This window comes from Lithobates pipiens, unplaced genomic scaffold, assembly GCF_037356315.1.
Source record: "Lithobates pipiens isolate NorthernLeopardFrog02 unplaced genomic scaffold, aLitPip1_a1.2 Scaffold_8, whole genome shotgun sequence".
NCBI classification, from domain to species: Eukaryota; Metazoa; Chordata; class Amphibia; order Anura; family Ranidae; genus Lithobates; species Lithobates pipiens.
In genome coordinates this window covers 638,756,852-638,781,926 of record NW_027507903.1, presented here as the reverse complement: position 1 = coordinate 638,781,926, position 25,075 = coordinate 638,756,852, and the positions used below count along the sequence as shown (strand labels likewise).

At 44.4% G+C, this 25,075-nt stretch overlaps 1 protein-coding gene across 1 annotated transcript in view; it reads left to right on the top strand.

Moving 5' to 3' along the window:
• The window catches only part of LOC143962428 (uncharacterized), a 30,377-nt gene extending 8,493 nt beyond the window's left edge, over nucleotides 1-21,884 (top strand). The window contains exons 2-4 of the mRNA XM_077471705.1: nucleotides 1,183-1,442; nucleotides 7,279-7,389; nucleotides 21,774-21,884. Of these exons, the coding sequence (XP_077327831.1) occupies nucleotides 1,183-1,442; nucleotides 7,279-7,389; nucleotides 21,774-21,884 (482 nt within the window). The remainder of the gene's footprint in view (nucleotides 1-1,182; nucleotides 1,443-7,278; nucleotides 7,390-21,773) is intronic.
• Nucleotides 21,885-25,075: the final 3,191 nt, after the last annotated feature.

Genomic DNA, 25,075 nt, shown 5'->3' with positions numbered 1-25,075 from the left:
CACAGATAAGGCAGCACTGATGGGCAAAGATGGGTGGCACGGATGGGTGGCACTAAGGGGCACTGATAGGTACCACTGATAGATGGGACTGATGGGCACTGATAGGTAGCACTGATAGGTGGCTCTGATAGGTGGCACTGCTGGGCACTGATGGGTGGCACTGCTGGGCACTGATGAGCACTGGTAGATGACACTGATGGGCACGGATATGTGGCACTGGGGTGCAGCACCATTTTTGAGGCAGATTGTGGGCACTGTGGGTGGCACTGTGGGCACTGCTGGGTGGCACTGTGGGCGCTGCTGGGTGGCACTGACGGGGGGCACTTATGTTTTATTAAGGTGGCACTGGCAGGGGGCAGGTGGGCACTGGCAGGGCTGGCGGTGATCGGGACTGATGTCCCGATCACGGCCGCCGGTGATCGGCTCTTTTTTTTCTCCTCGCGCTGTCAGCGCGAGGAGGAATAATAGCCGATTACCGACTCCGTTGCATCACATGATCAGCTGTCATTGGCTGACAGCTGATCACGTGATAAGGGGTCGGGATCGACCCCTTGCTCGGATCAGTGATCAGGCGAGTCTCATAGAGTCGCCGATCACAGAGCGCGCCGCGCGCGCCCCTCAGGGGGCGCGCAGGCCGCTCGTGCACGGGACGACGTCAATAGACGTCGTCCCGGCAAAGGAGGTCCGCGCTGTAGCCGTCATTCGCCTATAGCGCGGATCTCAAGTGGTTAAGTGGTTAAGAAGCTTGTTTCAGGCATGTAAGTTACTATCTCTAAAGTTGATCTCAATATACCCCCAACAGTGGAGGAGTGGAGAACACAAATTAGGGAAAGTTTGTTAAAAGACTAATATGTGTTTTTGCATCAAGGCTGTTCAGGGAAGTTGGAGATTATATGGAGAAGGTGGCTGGTTGATTTTGGCCCGGATATGGAAGGAGGATTATAGCCAGTGAGGGGCCAGAGAAGAGAGGGAGAGACTTGATTTTGAATATTTTGTTTGTCTTTTGTTTTTTCTTGTTCCATTCGCTTGAATCTGTATCTGGATTGTATGTATGCCATGTATTGTTTATTTGAGTATGTAAACAAAATATAAATAAAAGTTATTGCATTAAAAATAAATCATTCAGCTGTATCTGTCATTGAGATGTCACTCATCTGTCTTCATCTCATCTTTTTATTGCAGAGAACATCGGAGACACTCAATCTGTCTCACCAAGACCGACTACTATGCAGAATATAACGACTCCGCAGTGTGATAATTGTCCAAAAAAGACCAAACACCACCCGACACATCGTACCACTGTGCTACCCACCGATCAGACCACACAAGGACCTTCTCCTCCACCCAAACCCGTAGAATACATTGTGGTTGGCGGATCAGGAATCTGTCTAAGAATAAAGGCAATCTTCATAATAATGCTGAACATCACAGAGATCAGAAATGTAAGTTACCTGTAGTTCCCATAGATTGGCAATTTAATGGAAGCCTTGAGCGTGATCTGGAAGTTTTGGGGGCTGAAGACTCAATGCCAATGAGGAACATCCATTCCAATTGTGAAAGTTATGATTGGTTTAGATTATCCAATCAAATCCCATGATTATCAGATCAATGATTATATGACATCCTGATCTGAGGTCATAGACAGAGCTGCCAGCAAAGGGCAATGGCCATAAATCTTACAACAGTGGACTTTATTAATTGGTTGTATCAGTAGCAATTCTCAAACTCTTATCAGATAATAGCAACAGCATCTCACAAAAGTGAGTACACCCCTCACATTTTTGTAAATATTTTATTCTAACTTTTCATGTGACAACACTGAAGAAATGACACTTGTCTACAATGTAAAGTAGTGAGTGTACAGCTTGTATAACAGTGTAAATTTGCTGTCCCCTCAAAATAACTCAACACACAGCCATTAATGTCTAAACCGCTGGCAACAAAAGTGAGTACACCCCTAAGCCCTTGTAAACACGGTCGGACATTCCGACGGAAAATGTCAGATCGGACCGTGTTGTCGGATAATCCGACCGTGTGTGGGCTCCATCGGACTGTGTCTGTCGGAATATCCGACCGACAAAGTTTTAGAGCTGGGCTATAAAATTTTCTGACAACATGATCCGATCGGACTTTGTCTGATCGTTTGTAGAGAATTTCCGGTCGGACAAAGTGCCACGCATGCTCAGATCAAATTCCTATACCAAAGCTATTGGCTACTAGGCTGAACGTAGTCTCATCATAATGAAATAATATGATCACGTTTCGAACGATCGGATTTTCAGACAACTTTGTCCGACCGTGTGTATACAACACCAGTTTCGGACAAAATCCGTCGGACAAAATCCGATGGATTTTGTTGTCGGAATGTCCGACCGTGTGTACAAGGGCTAAGTGAAAATGTCCAAATTGGGGGCAATTAGCCATTTTCCCTCCCTTGTGTCAGGTGACTTGTTAGTGTTACAGGGTCTCAGGTGTGAATGGGGAGCAGGTGTGTTAAATTTGGTGTTATCGCTCTCACTCCCTCATACTGGTCACTGGAAGTTCAACATGGCACCTCATGGCAAAGAACTCTCTGAGGATGTGAAAAAAAATATTGTTGCTCTACATAAAGATGGCCTAGGCCAGTGATGGCGAACCTTGGCACCCCAGATGTTTTGGAACTACATTTCCCATGATGCTCCACTACTCCGCAGAGTGTATGAGCATCATGGGAAATGTAGTTCCAAAACATCTGGAGTGCCAAGGTTCGCCATCACTGGCCTAGGCTATAAGAAGTGTGCCAAGACACTGAAAATGAGCTGCAGCATGATGGCCAAGACCATAAAGAGGTTTAGACATTAATGGCTTTGTGTTGAGTTATTTTGAGGGGACAGCAAATTTACACTGTTATACAAGCTGTACACTCACTACTTTACATTGTAGACAAGTGTCATTTCTTCAGTGTTGTCGCATAAAAAGATAGAATAAAATATTTACATAAATGTGAGGGGTGTACTAACTCTTGTGAGATACTGTATAATGCAACAGCTAAGGGAAGGGACATATGAATCTGGAATCATTGCAGCAATTGGACATCACACTGTTGTTGAGTCTTTTCTTAGATGTTACAATTCATTTAGCTCTGTCATTTCCCCTTTGCTGTCAGGTTGCAGTAACAATCCCCGGCTCTTCTCAGCTCATAGTTATAATTATACAAAAGCTATTAGAGGACATAAGGAATTTGGAAACATTCCAATAAATGGACATCACACTGTTGCTGGATGTATGGATTAGGTGACAGGTCACTCCAGTTATCTTTGTGAATTAACCACTTGCTGACCACCTACCACATATGTACTGCGGCAGGTCGGCTCTATTGTGCGAAACAATCTACCTGTACATCATTTCATGCAATAGACACTGGGAGCGCTCATGCGCTGATTGGACAGAGGGGGAGCCAATCAGCAGGTCCAGCAGGCCTGATGTCCTCAAGCCACCCGCGATTAATCCCCAGAGAGGCAGAATGGCGATCTGCCTATGTAAACACGGCAGATTGCCGTTGTGACAGGTGAGAAGATAGAGATTGGTGTTCCCGCTAAGCAGGAACACCGACCTCTGTGTTCATCCAGTCAGGCCATCCCCCACACAGTTAGCAAGCACCCCCTAGTAACTAACTTAATCCTTTCATCACCCCTGATATTAACCCCTTCCCTGCCATGGTCATTAGTACAGTGACAGTGCATATATTTGCCACTAATCACTGTATTAGTGTCACTTGTTCCCAAAAAAGTGTCAGTTAGGTGTCTGGTTTGTCTGCCACAATGTCACAGTCCCTCCAGAAAATCACTGATTGCCACCATTACTAGTAAAAAAATTTTTTTTAAATCCCATAAATATATCTCCCAATTTGAAGACGCTATAACTTTTACACAAACCTATCAATATGCACTTATTGGGATTTTTTAAATAAAATATATAGCAGAATACATATTGGCCTAAACTTATGAAAACATTTTGATTTTTTCTTTTTTTTTGGATGTGTTTTATAGGAAAAAGTAAAAAATATAGTTTTCTTTCTCCAAATATGTCGCTCTTTTTCTGTTTATAATGCAAACAAATAAAAACCGCAGAGGTGATCAAATACCATCAAAATAAAGCTCTACTTGTGGGAAAAAACGGATATAAATTTTATTTGGGTACAACATCGCACGACTGCGCAATTGTCTGTTAAAATAGCGCAGTGCTTTATTGCAAACAATGGTAATTGAGGGGGTAAAACCTGCCAGGGCTGAAGTGGTGAAATGGTATTACTCCTGGCTGGTCCTATAATCACCAGTCACTGGAGATGTATCCAGCAATGGGGTCCATCTATTGCCCAGAAATTCTCCAACAATACATACAAAGGCTGCACAACCACTAATCCCACTTCTCAGTCACCTTTATTGTACAATGTTCATTCCATCTTTCCAATCTCTGCATCTTCTGATGCATTTCACCCTCTTTCAGGAATTTGTTATGGAGGGAAAGGAGTCTTTTTCTGTCTCTTTCTTCTTCAGAGGGAAAAGTAGAGTATTAGAATTTTGGCTGAAATGGTAAATAGGTACTAAATAGTGATTTATATTTTCCAATATTCATATTTAATGTGAATTGTGTTCTAAATGTGGTTTTATTGGAAGCCTTGCGCCCGACTCCTCCCTTCCTGGATAGTTGGGAGAGGGATCTGAACAGACGTGGACTGTACCAAAGTTCTGCCACTGACGTATAAATCCTCCATTAGTAGTAAGTAGCAGGAATTGTGATCATACTACTGACAAGGTGGTACTGCTCCTTTATTTTCCATCCCACCTCAATGCCAGAGAAAATATACAAGAAATCAGTGGTGCCCCATCTGGTAAATGCAGCTCGATCCTTCATTCCAGCTTTGTTGTAATCCACGGCTACCCCCACTCTCACACAATGGTTTCATAAGGTGGAAGATGTCCGCCATATGGAGAGCCTGGCTAGAGCCCTAAAGGGAACTGATGAGAAGATTAATAAGACCTTTTGGCTTAAAACTCTTGCACTGCTGACTTTGACTGCATTTTGGTAGGAGCCTCCTTCTTAGACACCGGGCCACTGAGTCCATACTGCCATGAAGGTGGATTTTAGAATATTGGCCCTTGAGTGATTGGTGGCTGGGCAGGTGGATATGGAGAAGGTCTGCCCTACTGCTTTCCTTTCCCTTCCCCTCCCCCTTTTATTGGCCTTGGAATGTCATATTGAGCTTTGGTATAGATGGGTAAAGTCCAGAGAAGTGATCACCATTAGGAGATCCTGGTGGAGCCGCCCACACATCTGGGAAGGTGATGAGACCTCATTTGGTTGGACACCTGTCACATGTACCGGGCTGCCAATGCTGGCACAAATTACTGTAAACTATGTATTTTTTTCCCCTTTATGAATGTATGTCTGCTAGAGCTGCACGATTAATCATTAAGAATCATTATTGTGATTTTTTTCCCCGTTGCGATCTTGACAAAGTATTTCCTGATTCTTTCTATGCAGAGAATTCTCTGTTCTGTGGACAGCTGTCAAAAGAAAGGGAATAAAAACGGGCAGTCTGCCAAGAAACACAACATTCTTTAGCAGTGGAACTTAAGTATAAACATTGTAATGATTTGTTCTTTAGATCAAAGGAATAGACTTTGGTGTGTAAATGAGGGAAGTTTAACCACTTCAGCCCCCCAGGAGGATTTACCCCCTTCCTGACCAGAGCACTTTTTGCGATTCGGCACTTGCTTTAATTGACAATTGCGCGGTCATGCGGCGTGGCTCCCAAACAAAACTGACATATTTTTTCCCCCCACAAATAGAGCTTTCTTTTGGTGGTATTTTATCACCTCTGCGGTGAACCACTTAAACACTAAACTTTTTTCTGACATTCGTTGGGTTCAAGTTAAAGTCATTTCTTTTTTTTTTTGCTTGAAAATTACTTAGAACCCCCAAACATTATATATCATTTTTTAGTAGAGACCCTGGAGAATAAAATGGTGGTTGTTGCAATATTTTATGTCACACTGTATTTGCGCAGCAGTCATTCAAATGCAAATTTTGGGGAAAAAATTACACTTTAATGAACTTTAAAAAAAAAAAAACCAGTAAAGTTAACACTTTTTTTTTGTATAATGTGAAAGATTTTACGCCGCAAAAATGGTGATCTTTTTATTCTAAGCAAAAAAATAGTGATTCTCATTTCGGCCAGAATCGTGCAGCTCTAATGTCTGATATTTTCAAAAAAATGAATAAATAAATAAAAACACCAAAGTGTTAAAGTCCAAAAGAGTCAATGAGAACAATTAGGATAAATGATGAGATGAGGATAAAAGTTCCCCAGAAGTTGCTTCTATTTTCATCGCCCACTTTTAGGGAGGTCTGTACTGTACTTTGAGAATTTTTCTAAAACTTTTTGTTTTGAAAAATAAAGAATGCATAAAAAATATGATTTTATTGAATATATTACTAAAGATTTCTACTATAGAAGGATTCTCATAAAGGGGAGGTGTGATAATGGGGGAGTTGGAGGAAGATGGGTGATCATTATTTGCCTTTCTTTCCATCTATTAAATCTTCTGCCCTTGTTGTTGTTGTTGTTGTTTTATCTTTGGAAAGTAAAACATTTTCTGCCAGTAAATCCCTTACACAGCCCACTTCCTGTTTCTTGTCTGGTCATTAGCCTAGGCTTATGACATCATACTCAGCACTCTCTCACTCTCCTGAGAGTTTGACAAGAAGAAAGAGAAGGAAGGAGTCACAAGAGGGCCAATGAGAGCTGCCGAGCTAGAGGTGTGCCTCTGTGTAAATCCAGGAAGTGAACAAGCAGCAGCTTCAGCTGCCCACAGTTATGATGGATGCAGCCAGACTCGGTGGAGGGAGATTTCTGCAGCATATTTGGCAAGTACAGAATCACAGTATATATAAAATAATATGCACAGTGGTTGGAGGGAAGCTTCAGAATGGCAAAGATGTTTTTATCACAAATGATGTGATCAGACTGCAGTTCCTCTTTAAGACTGAAAAAAGAACAATGTAACATGGATGTGTTGTACCTTTGGGGTTGTAAATTGTGGGAATGCTGTACAAATTGTTGCCCCTTCCCCCCACTCCTCGCTAAATCCTGACAGAGAGTAAAACATGTCAGTAAGGAGCAGAGTTTGGGGGGAGATAAAATATATATTTACACTACAAATGTTAGACAGTAAAAAATAAAAACATTTTAAGCTTCGTCCTGATCATCCTCACACTGATCCTTGTGTTCTTCAGATCACAATCCCACCAACTCCAATCAGAGAGATCGATGGTGGATGTATTGACGACAAAGCATCGCTGAACGTGATATTTCAAGGAGGACAACTTATTCTGAGGTTCAAAGAGGTATGGAGGGTACAGACTGGGGGAGGGGTGTGATGGGTAGATGGGACATGGAGGGCACAAACTGGGGGAGGGGTGTGATGGGTAGATGGGACATGGAGGGCACAAACTGGGGGAGGGGTGTGATGATTAGATGGGACATGGAGGACACAAACTGGGGGAGGGGTGTGATGGGTAGATGGGACATGGAGGGCACAGACTGGGGGAGGGGGTGTGATGGGTAGATGGGACATGGAGGGCACAAACTGGGGGAGGGGTGTGATGATTAGATGGGACATGGAGGGCACAGACTGGGGGAGGGATGTAATGGCTAGAAGGGTCATGGAGAGCACAGACTAGGGGAGGGGTATAATAGGTAGATGGGACATGGAGAGCACAGACTGGGGGAGGGGTGTGATGGGTAGATGGGACATGGAAGGCACAGACTGGGGGAGTGGTGTGATGGGTAGATGGGACATGGAGGGCACATACTGGGGGGGGGGGTATGATGGGTAGATGGGACATGGAGGGCACAGACTGGGGGAGGGGTGTAATGGGTAGATGGGACATGGAGAGCACAGACTGGGGGAGGGTGTGATGGGTAGATGGGACATGGAGAGCACAGACTGGGGAGGGGTATAATGGGTAGATGGGACATAGAGGGCCCAGACTGGGGGAGGGGTGTAATCGGTAGATGTGACATGGAGGGCACAGACTGGGGGAGTGGTGTGATGGATAGATGGGACATGGAAGGCACAGACTGGGGGAGGGGTATGATGGGTAGATGGGACATGGAGGGCACATACTGGGGGAGGGGTGTGATGGGTAGATGGGACATGGAGAGCACAGACTGGGGGATGGGTGAAATCGGTAGATGGGACATGGAAGGCACAGCACGGGGGAGGGGTGTAATGTGTAGATAGGACATTGAGGGCACAGACTGGGGGAAGAGTGTGATGGGTAGATGGGACATGGAGGGCACAGACTGGGGGAGGGTTGTATTGAGCAGATGGGACATGGAGGGCACAGACTGGGGGAGGGGTGTAATAGCTAGAAGGGTCATGTCGAGCACAGACTGGGGGAGGGGTGTAATGGGTAGCTGGGACTTGGAGAGTACAGACTGGGGGAGGGGTGTAATGAGTAGATGGGACATGGAGGGCACAGACTGGGGGAGGGGTGTAATGAGTAGATGGAACATGGAGAGCACAGAATGGGGGAGGCTTGTAATGGGTGGATGGGACATGGAGGGCGCAGACTGGTGGGTGGTGTAATATGTAGATGGGACATGGAGGGCACAGACTGGGGGAGGGGTGTCATGGGTACATGGCCCATGGAGGGCACAGATTGGGGGAGGGGTGTAATGGGTAGATGGGATATGGAGAGCACAGACTGGGGGAGGAGTGTAATTGGTAGATGTGACATGGAGGGCACCGACTGGGGGTGTGATGGGACATGGAGGGCACAGACTGGGGGAGGGGTGTAATGATTAGATGGGACATGGAGGGCACAGACTGGGGGATAGGGATGAGCCGAACACCCCCCGGTCGATTCGCAGCAAAACATGCAAACAGGCAAATAATTAGTTTGAACACGCTAACACCATTAAAGTCTATGGGACACGAACATGAATAATCAAAAGTGCTTATACGCATGGTATTGTCATAAAAAGTGTTTGGAGACCCGGGTCCTGCCCCACGGGACATGCAAATTTTTTTTTAAAAACGGCAGTTTTTTTGGGAGCAGTCATTTTAATAATGCTTAAAGTGAATTAATAAAAGTGCAATATTCCTTTAAATTTCATACCTGAGGGGTTTCTATAGTATGCCTGTAAAGTGGCGAATGATTCCCATGTTTAGAACAGTCTGACAGCAAAATTACATTTCTAAAGGAAAATAAAAGTAATTTAAAACTACTCGCAGCTATAATGAATTGTCGGTCCACAATACACATAAAAGTTCATTGATAAAAACGGCATGGGGATTTCCCCACAGGGGAACCCCGAAGCAGAATTAAAAAAGCAAAAAAAGACCCTTCAGGTTTGGTATGGATTTTAAGGGGAACCCCGCACCAAAATGTAAATACAATTGGGTGGGGTCCCCCCAAAAATCCATACCAGACCCTTATCCGAGCACGCAACCTGGCAGGCTGCAGGAAAAGAAGGGGGGATGAGAGAGCGCCCTCCCTCCTGAACTGTACCTGGCCAAATGCCCTCAACATTGAGAGGGTGCTTTGAGGTAGCCCCTCAAAGCACCTTGCCCCCATGTTGATGGGGCGAAGGGACTCATCCCCACAACCCTTGCCTGGTGGTTGTGGGGGTCTGCGGGCGGAGGGCTTATTGGAATCTGGAAGCCCCCTTTAACAAGGGGACCCCAAATCCCGCCCCCCGTGTGAATTGGTAATGGGGTACAAATCTACCCCTACCATTTCACCAAAAAAGTGACAAAAAGGTTAAAGATAAGAGACAGTTTTTGACAAGTCCTTTATTAAATTCTTCTTCTTTGCGCTTCTTTTTTCATCCTCTTCTGGTCTTCCTTCGGTGTTCTTCTTCTCCATCTTCTTCTTCATCTGCTTCTTCTTCCGCTCTTCTCATCTTGCATCTTGCTCCGGCTTCTTCTACGCACCGTCCACATGATCCGCCTCTGTTGGAGTCTTCAGCAGTGTGCCGTTTCGCTTCTTCTGACACTTCTTAAATAACGGAGGGCGGGGCCACCGATTTACGTAAATGGGTGACCCTGCCCCTTTGACATCACGGGAAAGCCATAGGGAATTCCCCGTGTGTCGGAGGAGGGCGGGGTCACCGGGTGGCCCTGCCCTCCGTTATTTAAGAAGTGTCAGAAGAAGCGAAGCGTCACACTGCTGAAGACTCCCACAGAGAGGTGGATTGTGTGGAGAAGAAGCCGGAGCAAGATGCGGGATGAGAAGAACGGAGGTGGAGGAAAATGGAGGAAGAAGAACAACAACACCAAAGGAAGACCAGAAGAAAGAAGATGAAAGAAGAAGAATTTAATAAAGGACTTGTCAAAAACTGTCTTTTTAAATTTTTTGACACTCTTTTTGTGAAATAGTAGGGATATATTTGTACCCCATTACCAATTCACACGGGGGGGGGGGGGTCTGGGGGTCCCCTTGTTAGAGGGGGCTATTGAGGGATTAAAACTTGGATGTGGTAAGGGTTCATGAAATGCCCAGAAATATTCTTGCATGGTTTGAGACAATTTAGATAATCTCCTCCTGCACAACACTTGCTGCAGACGATCTCTCCTTCTCCCTCCAGCACAACTCTTCAGGCACAGCTAGCACATGGTTAGGCCTGGCACAGGTTTCAGCCAGGCCTTAGCAAAAGTACCTTATTACAGGCAGGGACTGCAGGCCCCTATGGTGTAGCAATTGAAAGTTCTGATACTAGCTGCCCTCTTTGGTGGACTACTGCTCCCAGTCAGTAGCCCTCCTGGCTGCAGCTTTCTGTTTTCACTGCCCATGACACCACAGTCCTTACTGGCTCTACATTCATCTCAGATTGCATATACTAACAACTTTCTCTTTGTTCCTTCCAAGACCTCCTTCTCTTTAGCTCCCCCATCACCTCCTCCTTTGCTTTCTCCAGAGCCTCTCCAATCCTATGGAACTCCTTACCCCAATCTGTCCAATTATCTCCTACTATTAGCTTTTAGATGATCCCTGAAAATCCTCCTCTTCAGAAAAACCTATCCTACCCACATCTAACAACTGTATTTTAATTTTCTCCATCAGCTTATCCCCCACAGCTTTTACCTTTTGTTTCATTTGATCCTCCCTTCCAGATTGTAAGCTCTAATGAGCAGGGCCCTCTGATCCCTCCTGTATTGAGTTGTATTGTAACTGTACTGTCTGCCCTCATGTTGTAAAGTGCTGCGCAAACTGTTGGAGTTATATATTTCCTGAATAATAATAATAATAATAATAATAGTCTGTTGCCTACGACAGTGGTCATCAACCCTGTCCTCAGGGCCCACTAACAGGCCAGATTTTATGTATTACATTGGGGGGAGATGCAGACTAGAATACTGCAATCACTGAGCAGAAAACGATATCACCTGTGATGTATTTCAGTTATCTTGCAAACCTTGCCTGCTAGTGGGCCCTGAGGACAGGGTTGAAGACCACTGGCCTACGAGGCTGAGGAGTGATACTGTTTGTATTGTTAATTGGAACACCTATTTTCTCTGCTAGCAAACTCTTGTGGGTTGTGTTTATACTTGTAATAATTTTTATTGTTTTTAGCGAGCTTGAAGTCGGCAAGTCTGACAATTGTAATTATATTCCTGTGTACAGACTACCCCATACATACACTACATATACAGAGCTCTGAGTATGTGTGTGTGTGTGCCTATATGGCACCAGTAACTTCAGTCCCTTGGAAGAAGAGTGAGGCCTTGAATCTTTGGCTAGCCACTTTAGTTGGTGCAGTTAGAACTCTTGCTTGGTAAAGTGTAACTGCAGTATGCTGAGAGTCAGCAAGATAGCAAGGCGGACACTGTGACTGTTTAGCAGGGCATCAGTGAGACACAGGTTCTGGCAAGTGTGGGCAAAAGTAAAGTAACTCTGTCTGCATGTTTCCTGCAAATGGGCAAGTGCCCGCTCACCAATCCTGTGATCAAGGCCCACATGAATCTCCTGGAAACAGGCAGACTCTTCAGGTAACTAGACTGGGTACCTCACACTGGAATGTTTCATGCCGTCATTGCCGGTGTGCCTGGAAATGCACCTGAGACCCCCTCTCAGTCTGGATGTCCCCAGCCTGCCATGGATGCCTGTAAAGAAGTGGTGGATTGACCGAGGAGGCAACACCTCTCTCTTGGGTCCAGTCTCTTCTCCTGCTTCGTGGTGCTTGCCCTGGTCCTCAGGTAGACAAGATGGTGTCCTTTGCTCTTTTCCCCTAGAGCATGCTGGGCGTTTTAGTTCCACCCCATACAAGGCTATTGGGCCACTTTAGTTGGAGGACCACATGTCCCAGGATGCTTTATGCTGCTGGAGCCCTGTGTTGATTGGCTCCTTGATTGTCTTCCTGCCGATGAGGATGCAGGGGAGGGAACAGAGTGGGCAGCCGTGACTATGCGAGTGCTGCTCGTATTAACTGAAGTAAAGAGAAGGGGGAGGGGGGAAGATTCCACCCCGTAAGAGCTGGCAGGCACACTCTCCCTCTCTGGAGAGCCTATGTACATTCTGGCGGTGGTCGGAGCAAGATGCACCTGCTACAAATATATGATATGTGAATTTGTGTAGTAGAAAGGAAAACTTTGCTAAGTCAAACTTAATCCAAAACAAACAGCTGTAATATACCATGTGACATAATGACATAGTATAAGAGATAAAATAAAAATGTTGTGCTATAAAAAGTGACCACCAATCACCTAGACAGTGATGGAAAATACAAAAATCCCAGTAGTTCAATATCAATCTGTGATAGAAATCAATGTGCAGTGACAGTTTCCAATAGAGAGAAAGTGCTGTGTACAGACCTCCACCTAGTGCTAAAACACAAGGCTTACCAGACAGAACTGACAATCCACTAGAAATAGGTCAATTACACATTTTAATGATATCCTTTATTCACTGATGATGGTAAACCGTCATGGGCAATACCACTGCACACCCTGTTAACTGGTTGCTCCACAATGTGTATATATTAGAGATAAACAAAGAGACCTCACATAGCGTAACTCTGTTATTAACCACTTGACCACTGGGCACTTAAACACCCTTAATAACCAGACCAATTTTCAGCTTTCGGTGCTCTCACATTTTGAATGACAATTACTCAGTCATGCAACACTGGACCTATATGAAATTTTTGTCCTTTTTTTCACACAAATGGAGCTTTCTTTTGGTGGTATTTAATCACCGCTGGGTTTTTTATTTTTTGTGCTATAAAAGAAAAAATACAGAAAATTCTGTAAAAAAATGAATTTTTCTTCATTTCTGTTATAAAATTTAGCAGATTAGTCATTTTTTCTTCATAAATTTTGGCCAAAATTTATACCACTACATATCTTTGGTAAAAATAAGTACAAATTGGTGGATATTATTTGGTCTTTGTGAAAGTTATAGAGTCCACAAGCTATGGTGCCAATATCTGAAAATTGATCACACCTGAAGTACTGACGGCCTATTTCAATTCTTGAGACCCTAACATGCCAGAAAAGTACAAATACCCCCCAAATGACCCCTTTTTGGAAAGAAGACATTCCAAGGTATTTAGTAAGAGGCATGATGAGTTTTTTGAAGTTGTCATTTTTTCCCACAATTCTTTGCAAAATCAAGATTTCTTTAACTTTTTTTTTTTTTCACAAAATTGTCATATTATCAGTTTATTTCTCACACAGCATATGCATACCACAAATTACACCCCAAAACACATTCTGCTATTACTCCCGTGTACGGCGATACCACATGTGTGAGACTTTTACACAGTGCGGCCACATACAGAGGCCCAAAATGCAGGGAGCGCCATCAGGCGTTCTGGAGCACCCAGGACAATTCTGACATTTCTCTCCTACATGTAAAAATCATCATTTATTTGCTAGAAAATTACATAGAATCCCAAAACATTATATATGTTTTTTTAGCAAACACCCTGGAGAATACAATGGTGGTTGTTGCAACTTTTTATCTCGCACGGTATTTGCGCAGCAATTTTTCGAATGCTTTTTTTTGGAAAAAAAACTGTTTTGTGCTTAAAAAAAAAAAAAACACAGTAAAGTTAGCCCAATTTTTGCATAATGTGAAAGATGAAGTTACACCGAGTAAATCGATACCTAACATGTCACTCTTCAAAATTGCACAGGCTCGTGGAATGGCGCCAAACGTCGCTACTTAAAAATCCCCATAGGCGACGATTTAATTTTTTTTTTACTGGTTATATGTTTTGAGTTACAGAGGAGGTCTAGGGCTAGAATTATTGCTCTCGCTCCAACGTACGCAGCGATACCTCACATGTGTGGTTTGAACACCGTTTTCATATGTGGGCGGGACTTACATATGCGTTCGCTTCTGCATGCGAGCACATGGGGACAGGGGCGCTTTAAAAAAAAAAAACATTTTATTGTTCACTTTACTTTATTTATTTTAGTTTGACATTTTTTTCCCCAAAAATAAATTTTTTGATCACTTTTATTCCTATTACAAGGAATGTAAACATCCCTTGTAATAGGAATATGGCATGACAGGTCCTCTTTACAGTGAGATGTGGGGTCAATAAGACCCCCCATCTCACCTCTAAGCTGGGAAGCCTGAAAAAAAAAAAAAAAGATTCTGGATTTGATAGTATTGGCGAGTCGGTAGAAGCACCGGAGGGCGGTGGGAGGGGGGGGGGTGTCTATGGCTGGGTATTGCAGGGTATCACCGACTATGGCTGGGTATGGCTGGGTATATCAGAGTATGGCTGGGTATCTCAGAGTATGGCGTTGCAGAGTATTGCGTTGCAGAGCATTGCAGGATATTGGAGGGTGTTGCAGAGCATTGCAGAGTGTTGCACGGTATTGGCGGGTGTTGCAGAGCATTGCAGAGTGTTGCAGGGTATTGGTGGGTGTTGCAGAGCATTGCAGAGTGTTGCAGAGCATTGCAGAGTGTTGCAGGGTATTGCAGGGTATTGCAGGGTATTGCAGAGTAATGCAGGGTAATGCAGAGTAATGCAGAGTAATGGCAGGGTATTGCAGAGTATTGCAGTGTAATGCAGACTATTGCAGAGTATTGCAGGGTAATGCAGAGTAATGCAGAGTAATGCAGGGTAATGCAGGGTAATGCAGGGTAATGCAGAGTAATGCAGGGTAATGGTAGGGTATTGCAGAGTATTTGCAGGGAATTGAGGGGTTAATTTTCGGTGAGCAGCAATGTGGGCACTGCAGATGCAGCCCACATCGCTGCTGACACCGATCTCCTCCCCCTCCGCTGTTCCGATCGGTACAGAGAGGGAGAGGGAGGAACCGGCGTCAAAACATGACGCCGGTTTGTTTACAAGTGATCACTCCGTCATTTGACGGAGCGATCACGTGGTAAACGGCCGCGACGAGCGGCCGTTTACCGTGATCCGTGATGCGCCGGGTCCTATGGACCCGGCGGTCACGGATGCTCTCGAGTGCGCGCCCCAGGGGGAGCGCGCGAGAGCGGAATTCTGGGAGGACGTCATATGACGGCCTCCCACAGTTAAGAAACCGCCCTAAAGCCGTCATTCGGCTATAGGGCGGTTATTAAGTGGTTAAATAAAAGGTAATAACACTCACACGTCCTCCAAGTAAAAAGCAATTTTCACATTTAAAATCTGCAAGTACACACAAGATCGCTTCCAGTATTGAACGTAGTGACGCCACAGGATCCTCCCTACGCATTTAGTCCTATCTGACATCATCTGGTGCACGGATGTCACACCGGACTGTCACTCAGATATAGGAAGCCAAGCCTCCATTTGGATCCTATTACACACCCAATCTAACAGGCTGAAATACATTGCGTAGTCCCAATGGCAAACCCCATAGCTACATTAAAAATGCAAACTAGCAGCCTTGTTGCCTAATCAGCATTGCATGGAGTGCATAATGTGTAAGCCATCCATTTAAGAACAAAACTTTATTAAAAAAACAACAATAAAAATGTAACTGCCAGTCTTCAAAGCACCTAAAATACAGATATCACAAAATTAAAAAATCAGATGTCACAAATTTCAAACATACAAAAATAAAAAATAAAGATAAATAGCCCTATTTGAGATTTCTCTTTCTAAAGGCCCTCCAGTGGCCGTAAGAGAAATCAACATCCAGAATTGTATTTAAAAAGGCCCTCTTAATAAAGTTTTGTTCTTATATGTATATATTGTTCTTGGTCATTTCCCGCCTCGACTACTGCAACTCCCTTCTCATTGGCTTACCTCTACATAGTCTATCACCTCTTCAATCCATCATGAATGCCGCTGCCAGACTCATCCACCTTACCAATCGCTCTGTGTCTGTTACTCCTCTCTGTCAATCCCTCCACTGGCTTCCGCTCAGCCAAATAATGAAATTCAAAATACTAACAACTATGTACAAAGCCATCCACAACTCTGCCCCCAACTACATCACTAGCTTAGTCTCTAAATACCAACCTACTCGTTCTCTTCGTTCCTCTCAAGACCTCCTGCTCTCTAGCTCCCTCATCACCTCCTCCCATACTCGCCTCCAGGACTTTTCCAAAGCCTCTCCAATCCTATGGAATGCCCTACCCCAATCTGTCCGCCTATCTCCTACTTTATTAGCTTTTAGACGAACACTTCTATTCAGAGAAGCCTACCCCACCCACACCTAACTGTATTTTCATTTTCTCCATCAGCTCATCCCCCCACAGTTATTACCTTTTGTTTCAACTTGACCCTCCCTTCTAGATTGTAAGCTCTAACGAGCAGGGCCCTCTGATCCCTCCTGTATTGATTTGTATTGTAAGTGTACTGTCTGCCCTCATATTGTAAAGCGCTGCGCAAACTGTTGGCGCTATATAAATCCTGAATAATAATAATAATATGGATGGCTTACACATTATGCACTCCATGCAATGACGATAAGGCCATCTGCTCTTGTTCACATATTTAATGTAGCTACGTGGTTCACCATGGGGACCACGTGGTGTATTTCAGCCTGTTAGATTGGGAGTGTAATAGGTTCCAAATTGAGTCTTAGCTTCCCCGCTTACTATATCTGCGTGACGGTCTGGCGTGGCGTCCGTGCCCCAGATGACATCAGATATGACGAAACGTGTAGGGAGAATCCTGCTTTGACGCCACTATGTTCCATACTGAAAGTGATTGGGAAGCTCTCTTGTGTGCACCCACAGATTTTAAATGTGAAAACTGCTTTTTACTTGGAGGATATATGAGCGTTATTACCTTTTTATTCAATAAACTATGCACATACAAAGTTACGCTATGAGGTCTCTTTGTTTATCTCTAATATATACACATCGTGGGGCAACCATTTACCAGGGTGTACAGTGGTCTTGCCTTTGACTGTTTACCATTAGGGATGAGCCAAACACCCCCCTGTTCGGTTCGCACCAGAACATGCGAACAGGCAAAAAATTTGTTCGAACACACGAACACCATTAAAGTCTATGGGACACGAACATGAATAATCAAAAGTGCTAATTTTAAAGGTTTATATGCATGGTATTGTGAAAAAAAGTGTTTGGGGACCTGGGTCCCGCCCCAGGGGACATGTATCAACGCAAAAAAAAGTTGTAATAATGTCAGTTTTTTCAGAAGCAGTGATTTTAATAATGCTTAAAGTGAAACAATAAAAGTGTAATATTCCTTTAAATTTCATACCTGGTGGGTGTCTATAGTATGCCTGTAAAGGGGCGCATGTTTCCCGTGTTTAGAACAGTCTGACAGCAAAATTACATTTCTAAAGGAAAAAAAAAATTAAAACAACTCACGGCTACAATGAATTGTCGGGTCCGACAACATACATAACAGTGATAAAAACGGCATGGGGATTTCCTCACAGGGGAACCCCAAACAAAATTAAGAACAAAAAATGTGTGGGGTTCACATTTTTTTTTAAATGGCGTGGGGGTCTCCCTCAAAATCCATACCAGACCCTTCAGGTCTGGTATGCATTTTAAGGGGAACCCCGAACCAAAATAAAAAAAAATGGCATGGGGTCCCCCCAAAAATCCATACCAGACCCTTATCCGAGCATGCAACATGGCAAGCCGCAGGAGAAGAGGGGGGGGATGAGAGAGTGCCCCCCCTCCTGAGCCTTATCAGGCCACATGCCCTCAACATTGGGAGGGTGCTTTGAGGTAGCCCCCAAAGTACCTTGTCCCCATGTTGATGGGGAGAAGGGCCTCATCCCCACAACCCTTGCATTATGTAATGAGTGTCCCCGCCCCCCTCTGACATCACGGGGAAAGCCCTAGGGAAGTCTCCGTCAAGTCCCCATGCGTCAGAGGGGGTCGCCCTCCCTTATATGAGAACTGTCAGAAGAAGAGAAGTGTCACACAGCAGCAGCCTCCCATGGTTGCGGAACGGCCTAAGATCGAAGCGGAGAGAAGACGCCGTGGAGGAAAATGCCCGGCAAGAACACCAGAGCAAGAAGCAGAGGATCAGAGGAAGAAGCAGAGGAATAAGAAGATGGAGGAAGAAACCGAAGGAAGAAGAGAGGAAGAAGACCCAAAGAAGATGGAAAGAAGACGACTTTAACCACTTAAGGCCCGCCGCATGTAATTCTACGTCGGCAGAATGGCATGTACGGGCACAAGCACGTACCCGTACGTGCTTGCCTTCCAGCGGGTGGGGGGTCCGATCGGTCCGTTTCGCTTCAGGAGTGATCCGGGATGAGGGGATGGCTGTTGGTTTCTGGCCATCCCCTCTTGATCGCTCCTGGTGAATGAGAAGCTTCCCCTGCCTGTGTAGTGTAAACACAGGCAGGGAGGAAGTGATATCACTCTCCTCGGGGCGGTCTTTTTGACTGCGAGGAGAGGACATAGTAAGTGCACCAACACTACACTGACATGTAGGTACACATAGACACACAAAGCGCTAGGTTAGTGCCAGTACCGCTAACACCCACGAGCAAAGCATACACCTCCCGTAGTGGTATAGAATCTGAACAGATCAATATCTGATCTGATCAGATCTATACTAGCGTCCCCAGCAGTTTAGCGTTCCAAAAAAATGCATTGTTAGCAAGATCAGCCCAGATACCTGCTGGCACCTGCGTTTTGCCCCTCCGCCCAGCCCACCCAAGTGCAGTATCGATCGATCACTGTCTCTTACAAAACACTAAACACATAACTGCAGCGATCGCAGAGTCAGGCCTGATCCCTGCGATCGCTAACAGTTTTTTTGGTAGAGTTTTTTATTTAAATCCTGAAGGCGGTGCTTGGTTTTCGGGGTCCCGTACGCGGCTAGGCTCCCAAAAAGTCCCCCACATGTAGTATCCCTGTACTCGGGAGAAGCAGCAAAATTTATTTTGGGGTGTAATTTCACTTATGCCCATAGCATGTGTGAGCAATATATCATTTAGTGACAACTTTGTGCAAAAAAAAAAAAAAGTTTGTAATATTCCCGCAACTTGTGGCAAAATATAAAATATTCCATGGACTCAACATGCCTCTCAGTAAATAGCTTGGGGTGTCTACTTTCCAAAATGGGGTCATTTGGGGGGGGGGGGGTTGTGCTATTTTGGCATTTTCTGGCCTTCGAAACTGTGATAGGTAGTGAGGAGTGAAATAAAAAAATTGCACCCTTAGAAATCCTGAAGGCAGTGATTGGTTTTCGGGGTGCCGTACGCAGCTAGGCTCCCAAAATGTCCCACATATGTGGTATCCCCATACTCAGGAGAAGCAGCAGAATTTATTTTGGGGTGCAATTCCTCATATAACTATGGCATGTGTGAGCAATATATCATTTAGTGACAACTTTTTGTAAACTTTTATTTTTTTTTGTGTCATTATTCAATCACTTGGGACAAAAAAAAAAATATTCAATGGGCTCAACGTGCCCCTCAGCGATTTCCTTGGGGTGCCTACTTTCCAAAATGGGGTCATTTGTGGGGGGGGGGGGGTTGTACTGCCCTGCCATTTTAGCACCTCAAGAAATGAGATAGGCAGTCATAAATTAAAAGCTGTGTAAATTCCAGAAATTGTGCTCTAGTTTGTAGACGCTATAACTTTTGCGCAAACCAATAAATATACGCTTATTGACATTTTTTTTACTAAAGACATGTGGCTGAATACATTTTGGCCTAAATGTATGACTAAAATTTTAGTTTATTCGATTTTTCTTATAAGAAAAAGTAGAAAATATCTTTTTTTTTCAAAATTTTCAGTCTTTTCCCTTTTATATCGTAAAAAATAAAAATCACAGAGGCACTCAAATACCATCAAAAGAAAGCTCTATTTGTGGGAAGAAAAGGACGCAAATTTCAACATTGCATGACCGCGCAATTACCAGTTAAAGCAGTGCAGTGCGAAATTGTAAAAAGACCTCTGGTCCTTAGGCTGACAATTGGTCCGGGGCTTAAGTGGTTAAATAAAGGAATTGTCAAAAACTGGCTTTAGTAATTTTTACAATTTTTGACACTTTTTTTGTGAAATGGTAGGGGTACTTTTGTACCCCATTACCATTTCACACGGGGGGACAAGAGCTGGGGGTCCCCTTGTTAAAAGGGGCTTTCAGATTCCGATAAGCCGCCCGCAGACCGCCATAACCACTGGGCAAGGGTTGTGGGGATAAGGCCCTTCTCCCCATCAACATGGGGACAAGGTGCTTTAGGGGTTACCTCAAAGCATCTTCCTAATGTTGAAGGCATGTGGCCTGGTAAGGTTCAGGAGGGGGGACGCTCTCTCTCCCCCCTTCTTTTCCTGCGACCTGCCAGGTTGCATGCTCAGATAAGGGTCTGGTATGGATTTTGAGGGGGACCCCCACGCCATTTTTTTTGGCACGGGGTTCCCCTTAATATATATACCAGACCATAAGGGCCTGGTAGGGAATTTAAGGGGACCCCCATGCATTTTTTTTTTATTTTGTTTCAGGATTCCCCTGTGGGGAAATCCCCATGCCGTCAATCAATCAATGAACTTTTATGTGTATTGTGGACCGACAATTCATTGTAGCCGTGAGTAGTTTCAAATTACTTTTATTTTCCTTTAGAAATGTAATTTTGCTCTCAGACTGTTCTAAACACGGGAAACACTTTACAGGCATACTATAGACTCCCACCAGGTACGAAATTTAAAGGAATATTACACTTTTATTGTTTCACTTTAAGCATTATTAAAATCACTGCTCCCGAAAAAAACAGCCTTTTTAAAAACTTTTTTTTTTGCATTGATTCATGTCCCCTGGGGCAGGACCCGGGTCTCCAAACACTTTTTTATGACAATACCATGCATATAAGCCTTTAAAATTAGCACTTTTGATTTCTCCCATAGACTTTTAAAGGGTGTTCCGTGGCTTTCAAATTTGCAGAGAACACCCAAAATTGTTCGCTCTTCGGGGAACTGGCCAACAACCAATGTTCGAGGCGAACATGAGTTTGGTTTGAACATAAAGCTCATCCCTGTTTACCATAATCAGGGAATAAAGGATATCATTACAATGCGTAATTGACCTATCTGTAGTGGATGGTCAGTTCTGTCTGGTAAGCCTTGTGTTTTATCACTGGGAGGAGGTCTGGACACAGCACTTTCTCTCCATTGGAAACTGTCACAGCACTTTGATTTCCATCACAAATCAACATTAAACTACTGGGATTTTTGTGGACTTCATTTTTATTTTTCATCACTGTGTAGGTGATTGGTGGTCACTTTTTTAGAGCAACATTTTTATTTTATATAATATGCGGAAACAAATAGTAAGAATTGTATTGATGGAATAATTTATACTTTTCTTTTTATAGAACAAGACGAACCATGTGTTTTATCTGGAGAAGGTTTTTATTATCAAATGGGAAAAAGGTAATACAACAAATACAACTTCATACTGCCAGGATATTTTAGCGGCAAAGTAGACCCAAGTTACACAGTCAGTTTACCCCAATCTGATATTTCAGTGTATGGTGAATGCTGGAGAGTTACACCCCATAACTATCTTTTATATCTCTGAAGCATTCTATTGCGGTTTGAGTCCATACACCTGCTGTGCCCATTATGAGGGGCTCTCACCATCCACGAGCTGAGTTCCCAAATAGCTGGTGCTGTGATATAGTACTCTTCTATGTGATTCGGATAACAGGTGTCTGTGCACAGTGTTCAAGTGTGGTGTCTTATGGAAGGCAATAAGATTTCTGGGCAAAGCCCCCTCACCAAACCTGTATGCATTCAGCAGTCCTCCAAAGAGCGATCAAATGATTCTCCTGGCTGCAGATTTGTCGCTATGGCGTCTTTTGACCTGGTGAATCGACTGATTCCATGACATTCCACACTGCTGCAGAGCATCCTTCTGGAAGCATACAGGGTTCTGTCCCTCTGGGCTGGAGCTGCAGGCTGTGTGCCCCTTGGTAGGCCACAATCCCCTCACACAGCAACAGAGGGTTGCTCTCCTGATGGGATCCAGGAAACAGGGCCTCCTTGGCCTGGTCCACCCTGTACTTTTATAGTCTCTCCCACAATCCTCTTGACTCTCTGCAATGCAGCCTGGGATTTCAGTCCTGCCCCCTCCCCAGTCAGTCAGGCTGCCTTGTGCTAGGACTTCATATTCCACAGTTCTCTGCTGCTGCTCCCTGATGATTGGCTCTCAGTCTCTTCCAATAGGGAGGCTAAAATGTAAACAGTTCTGTGTGTCTGTGTGTGAGAGAAAGAGGAGAGGAAGGAGGTGAAAAGCCCACACAGCTGCTAGCGGGCAGCTTTATCCCTCATGGATTCAATCAAGCTGGAGAGGTACTTGCTACACATATGATAAATGGCATGAATGATCAGAGCAAAGGAAATATTTTGCAATGCTATATGCCATATAGCATTGCAAAATCCTTCATTTCCTCTCATCATTCATATAATATATTATGCCAGGTTAGCAAATGCCAAGCAGTGCTGCATTTCAGTGCCCATCAGTGCCTGCCCACCAGTGCCTCCTATCAATGCTCATCAGTGCCCATAAGTGCCACCTATCAGTTTCCATAAATGGCAACCATCAGTCAGTGCCACCTATCAGTGCTGCATAATCAGTGCCACCCATCAGTGCCCACTGCCCATCAGTGCTACTGTAACATGATATTTAAAAAAAAAAGTATCTGTCTTAAAAAAGTGGTATCAGGACAACCCTAGTTCCCACCATGCCCACACCGATTTCCTGGGTCTGCACACCTGTTGTGCCCATTTTAAAGGGGACTTCCACCATCCCTGCTAGATTTTCTATTTATTCTATGTTTCGGAGATTGTGACAGGAGGACACACAAAGTTAGGCAGGAACATCCCATGAGGGGCAAGAACATAAAAGATAGAAGAAACACCAAAAATTCCCTTGTGGATAGGAACAGAGCTGGGTATTATGGCAAGACAATCTCACTATTGAATGATCCATACTGTTACAGATTAGCACCATATCTTATTTTCATTGCTCAAACCAGGGGTCACCAATCTTAACAGGGCCATGTTGTATTTTTTTACAAATAATCATGGGCCAAAAAAAAAACTGTTTTATTCAATAAATAAAATGTAAACAAATTATTAGGCTTTACTTGGATGTTTTTGGAATCACCATTATAGGATTCAGAACAAAAGAGAAAGAACTTTTGTAAAATAAAGCAAAGAAATGTCAAATACACTTGAGCCCATCAGAACCTTGCATGATGTTCTCCTTTAGAGCCTCCCCTTACATCAGGGCCTCCATCAGAGTCCCCTACTTGTGTCAGAGCCCAACCTATACACTTATCACATGGCTGGGAGCCATCCCATCTTCATGTGAATGCTGGTATAAGCACATGATTGGTTGTTAGGATGCTTGTTGTCCAAGCAACCAACAATGGTACAATAACAACGGAGTCGGGGGAATCTGTTCTGGAGACTGGAGGTTGAACTGTAGAAGATGGGGAGTGTGTGACCTGTGTGAGAGGTGACTGACCCTAGCTGTGAGCATGAGGAAATGATATTTCCCGGACCTCCAGTGTTTGGTCTCTGACCGGTGCCATTCTAAATACATCTTATCATGGTTTAATATGCATGTGTGTGTGTTATATGCCGATAGCGCACCTCAGAGGGGAAGGAGGGGGACGAGCGCCACCGGAATTCATTGAGCTGTCATATCCTGTATAATCTGCTCTCACTCGGCTCTGACATCACACACACAGTCCCAACTCTGCCATCGGCATTGGACCAGTTTTCTGTCAATCACAGGAGCTGTTCCAATGGCGGAGGCATGACTGTGTATGTGACTGCCAACTGAGAGCTGCATAAACAGGAGATGACGGCTCCGTGATTTCCTGCATCAGAGATGGTGAGGCTGCAGATGGGCATCAGGCTGCATTGATGGGAGATGGGTGCAGATCAGGCTGCGTTAAGGCTGCAGATGGGCACAGATCAGGCTGCAGATGGGCACATATCAGGCTGTATTGAGGCTGCAGATGGGCACATATCAGGCTGCATTGAGGCTGCAGATGGGCACAAATCAGGCTGCATTGAGGTTGCATATGGGCACATATCAGGCTGCATTGTGGCTGCAGGTGGGTACAGATCAGGCTGCATTGAGGTTCCAGATGGGCATATATCAGGCTGCATTGGGTCTGCAGATGGGCACATATCAGGTTGCATTGAGACTACAGATGGGCACAGATCAGGATGCATTGAGGCTACAGATGGGCACATATCAGAAAGCACTGAGGCTGCAGATAGGCACAGATCAGGCTGCATTGAGGCTGCAGATGGGCACATATCAGGCTACATTGAGACTGCAGATGGGCACAGATCAGTCTGCATAGAAGATGCAGATGGGCACAGATCAGGCTGCACTGAGACTACATATGGGCACAGAACAGGCTGCATTGGACACTGACCATTATTTTGCTTCAAAGTTATTTTGAAAAAAAATATATATATATCTGAAACTTCCCTCTTAAATTGAAGGTGCGTGTTATACGCCTGTGTGTGTGTGTTATACACCGATAAATATGGTAAAGGCTTTAGTAGAAATTTTTCCAAATACAGTTCATAGTGACATCTTGCCTGGTATAACTAACTTTGGGAGCCATCTGAGTTACAATGGTTGGTG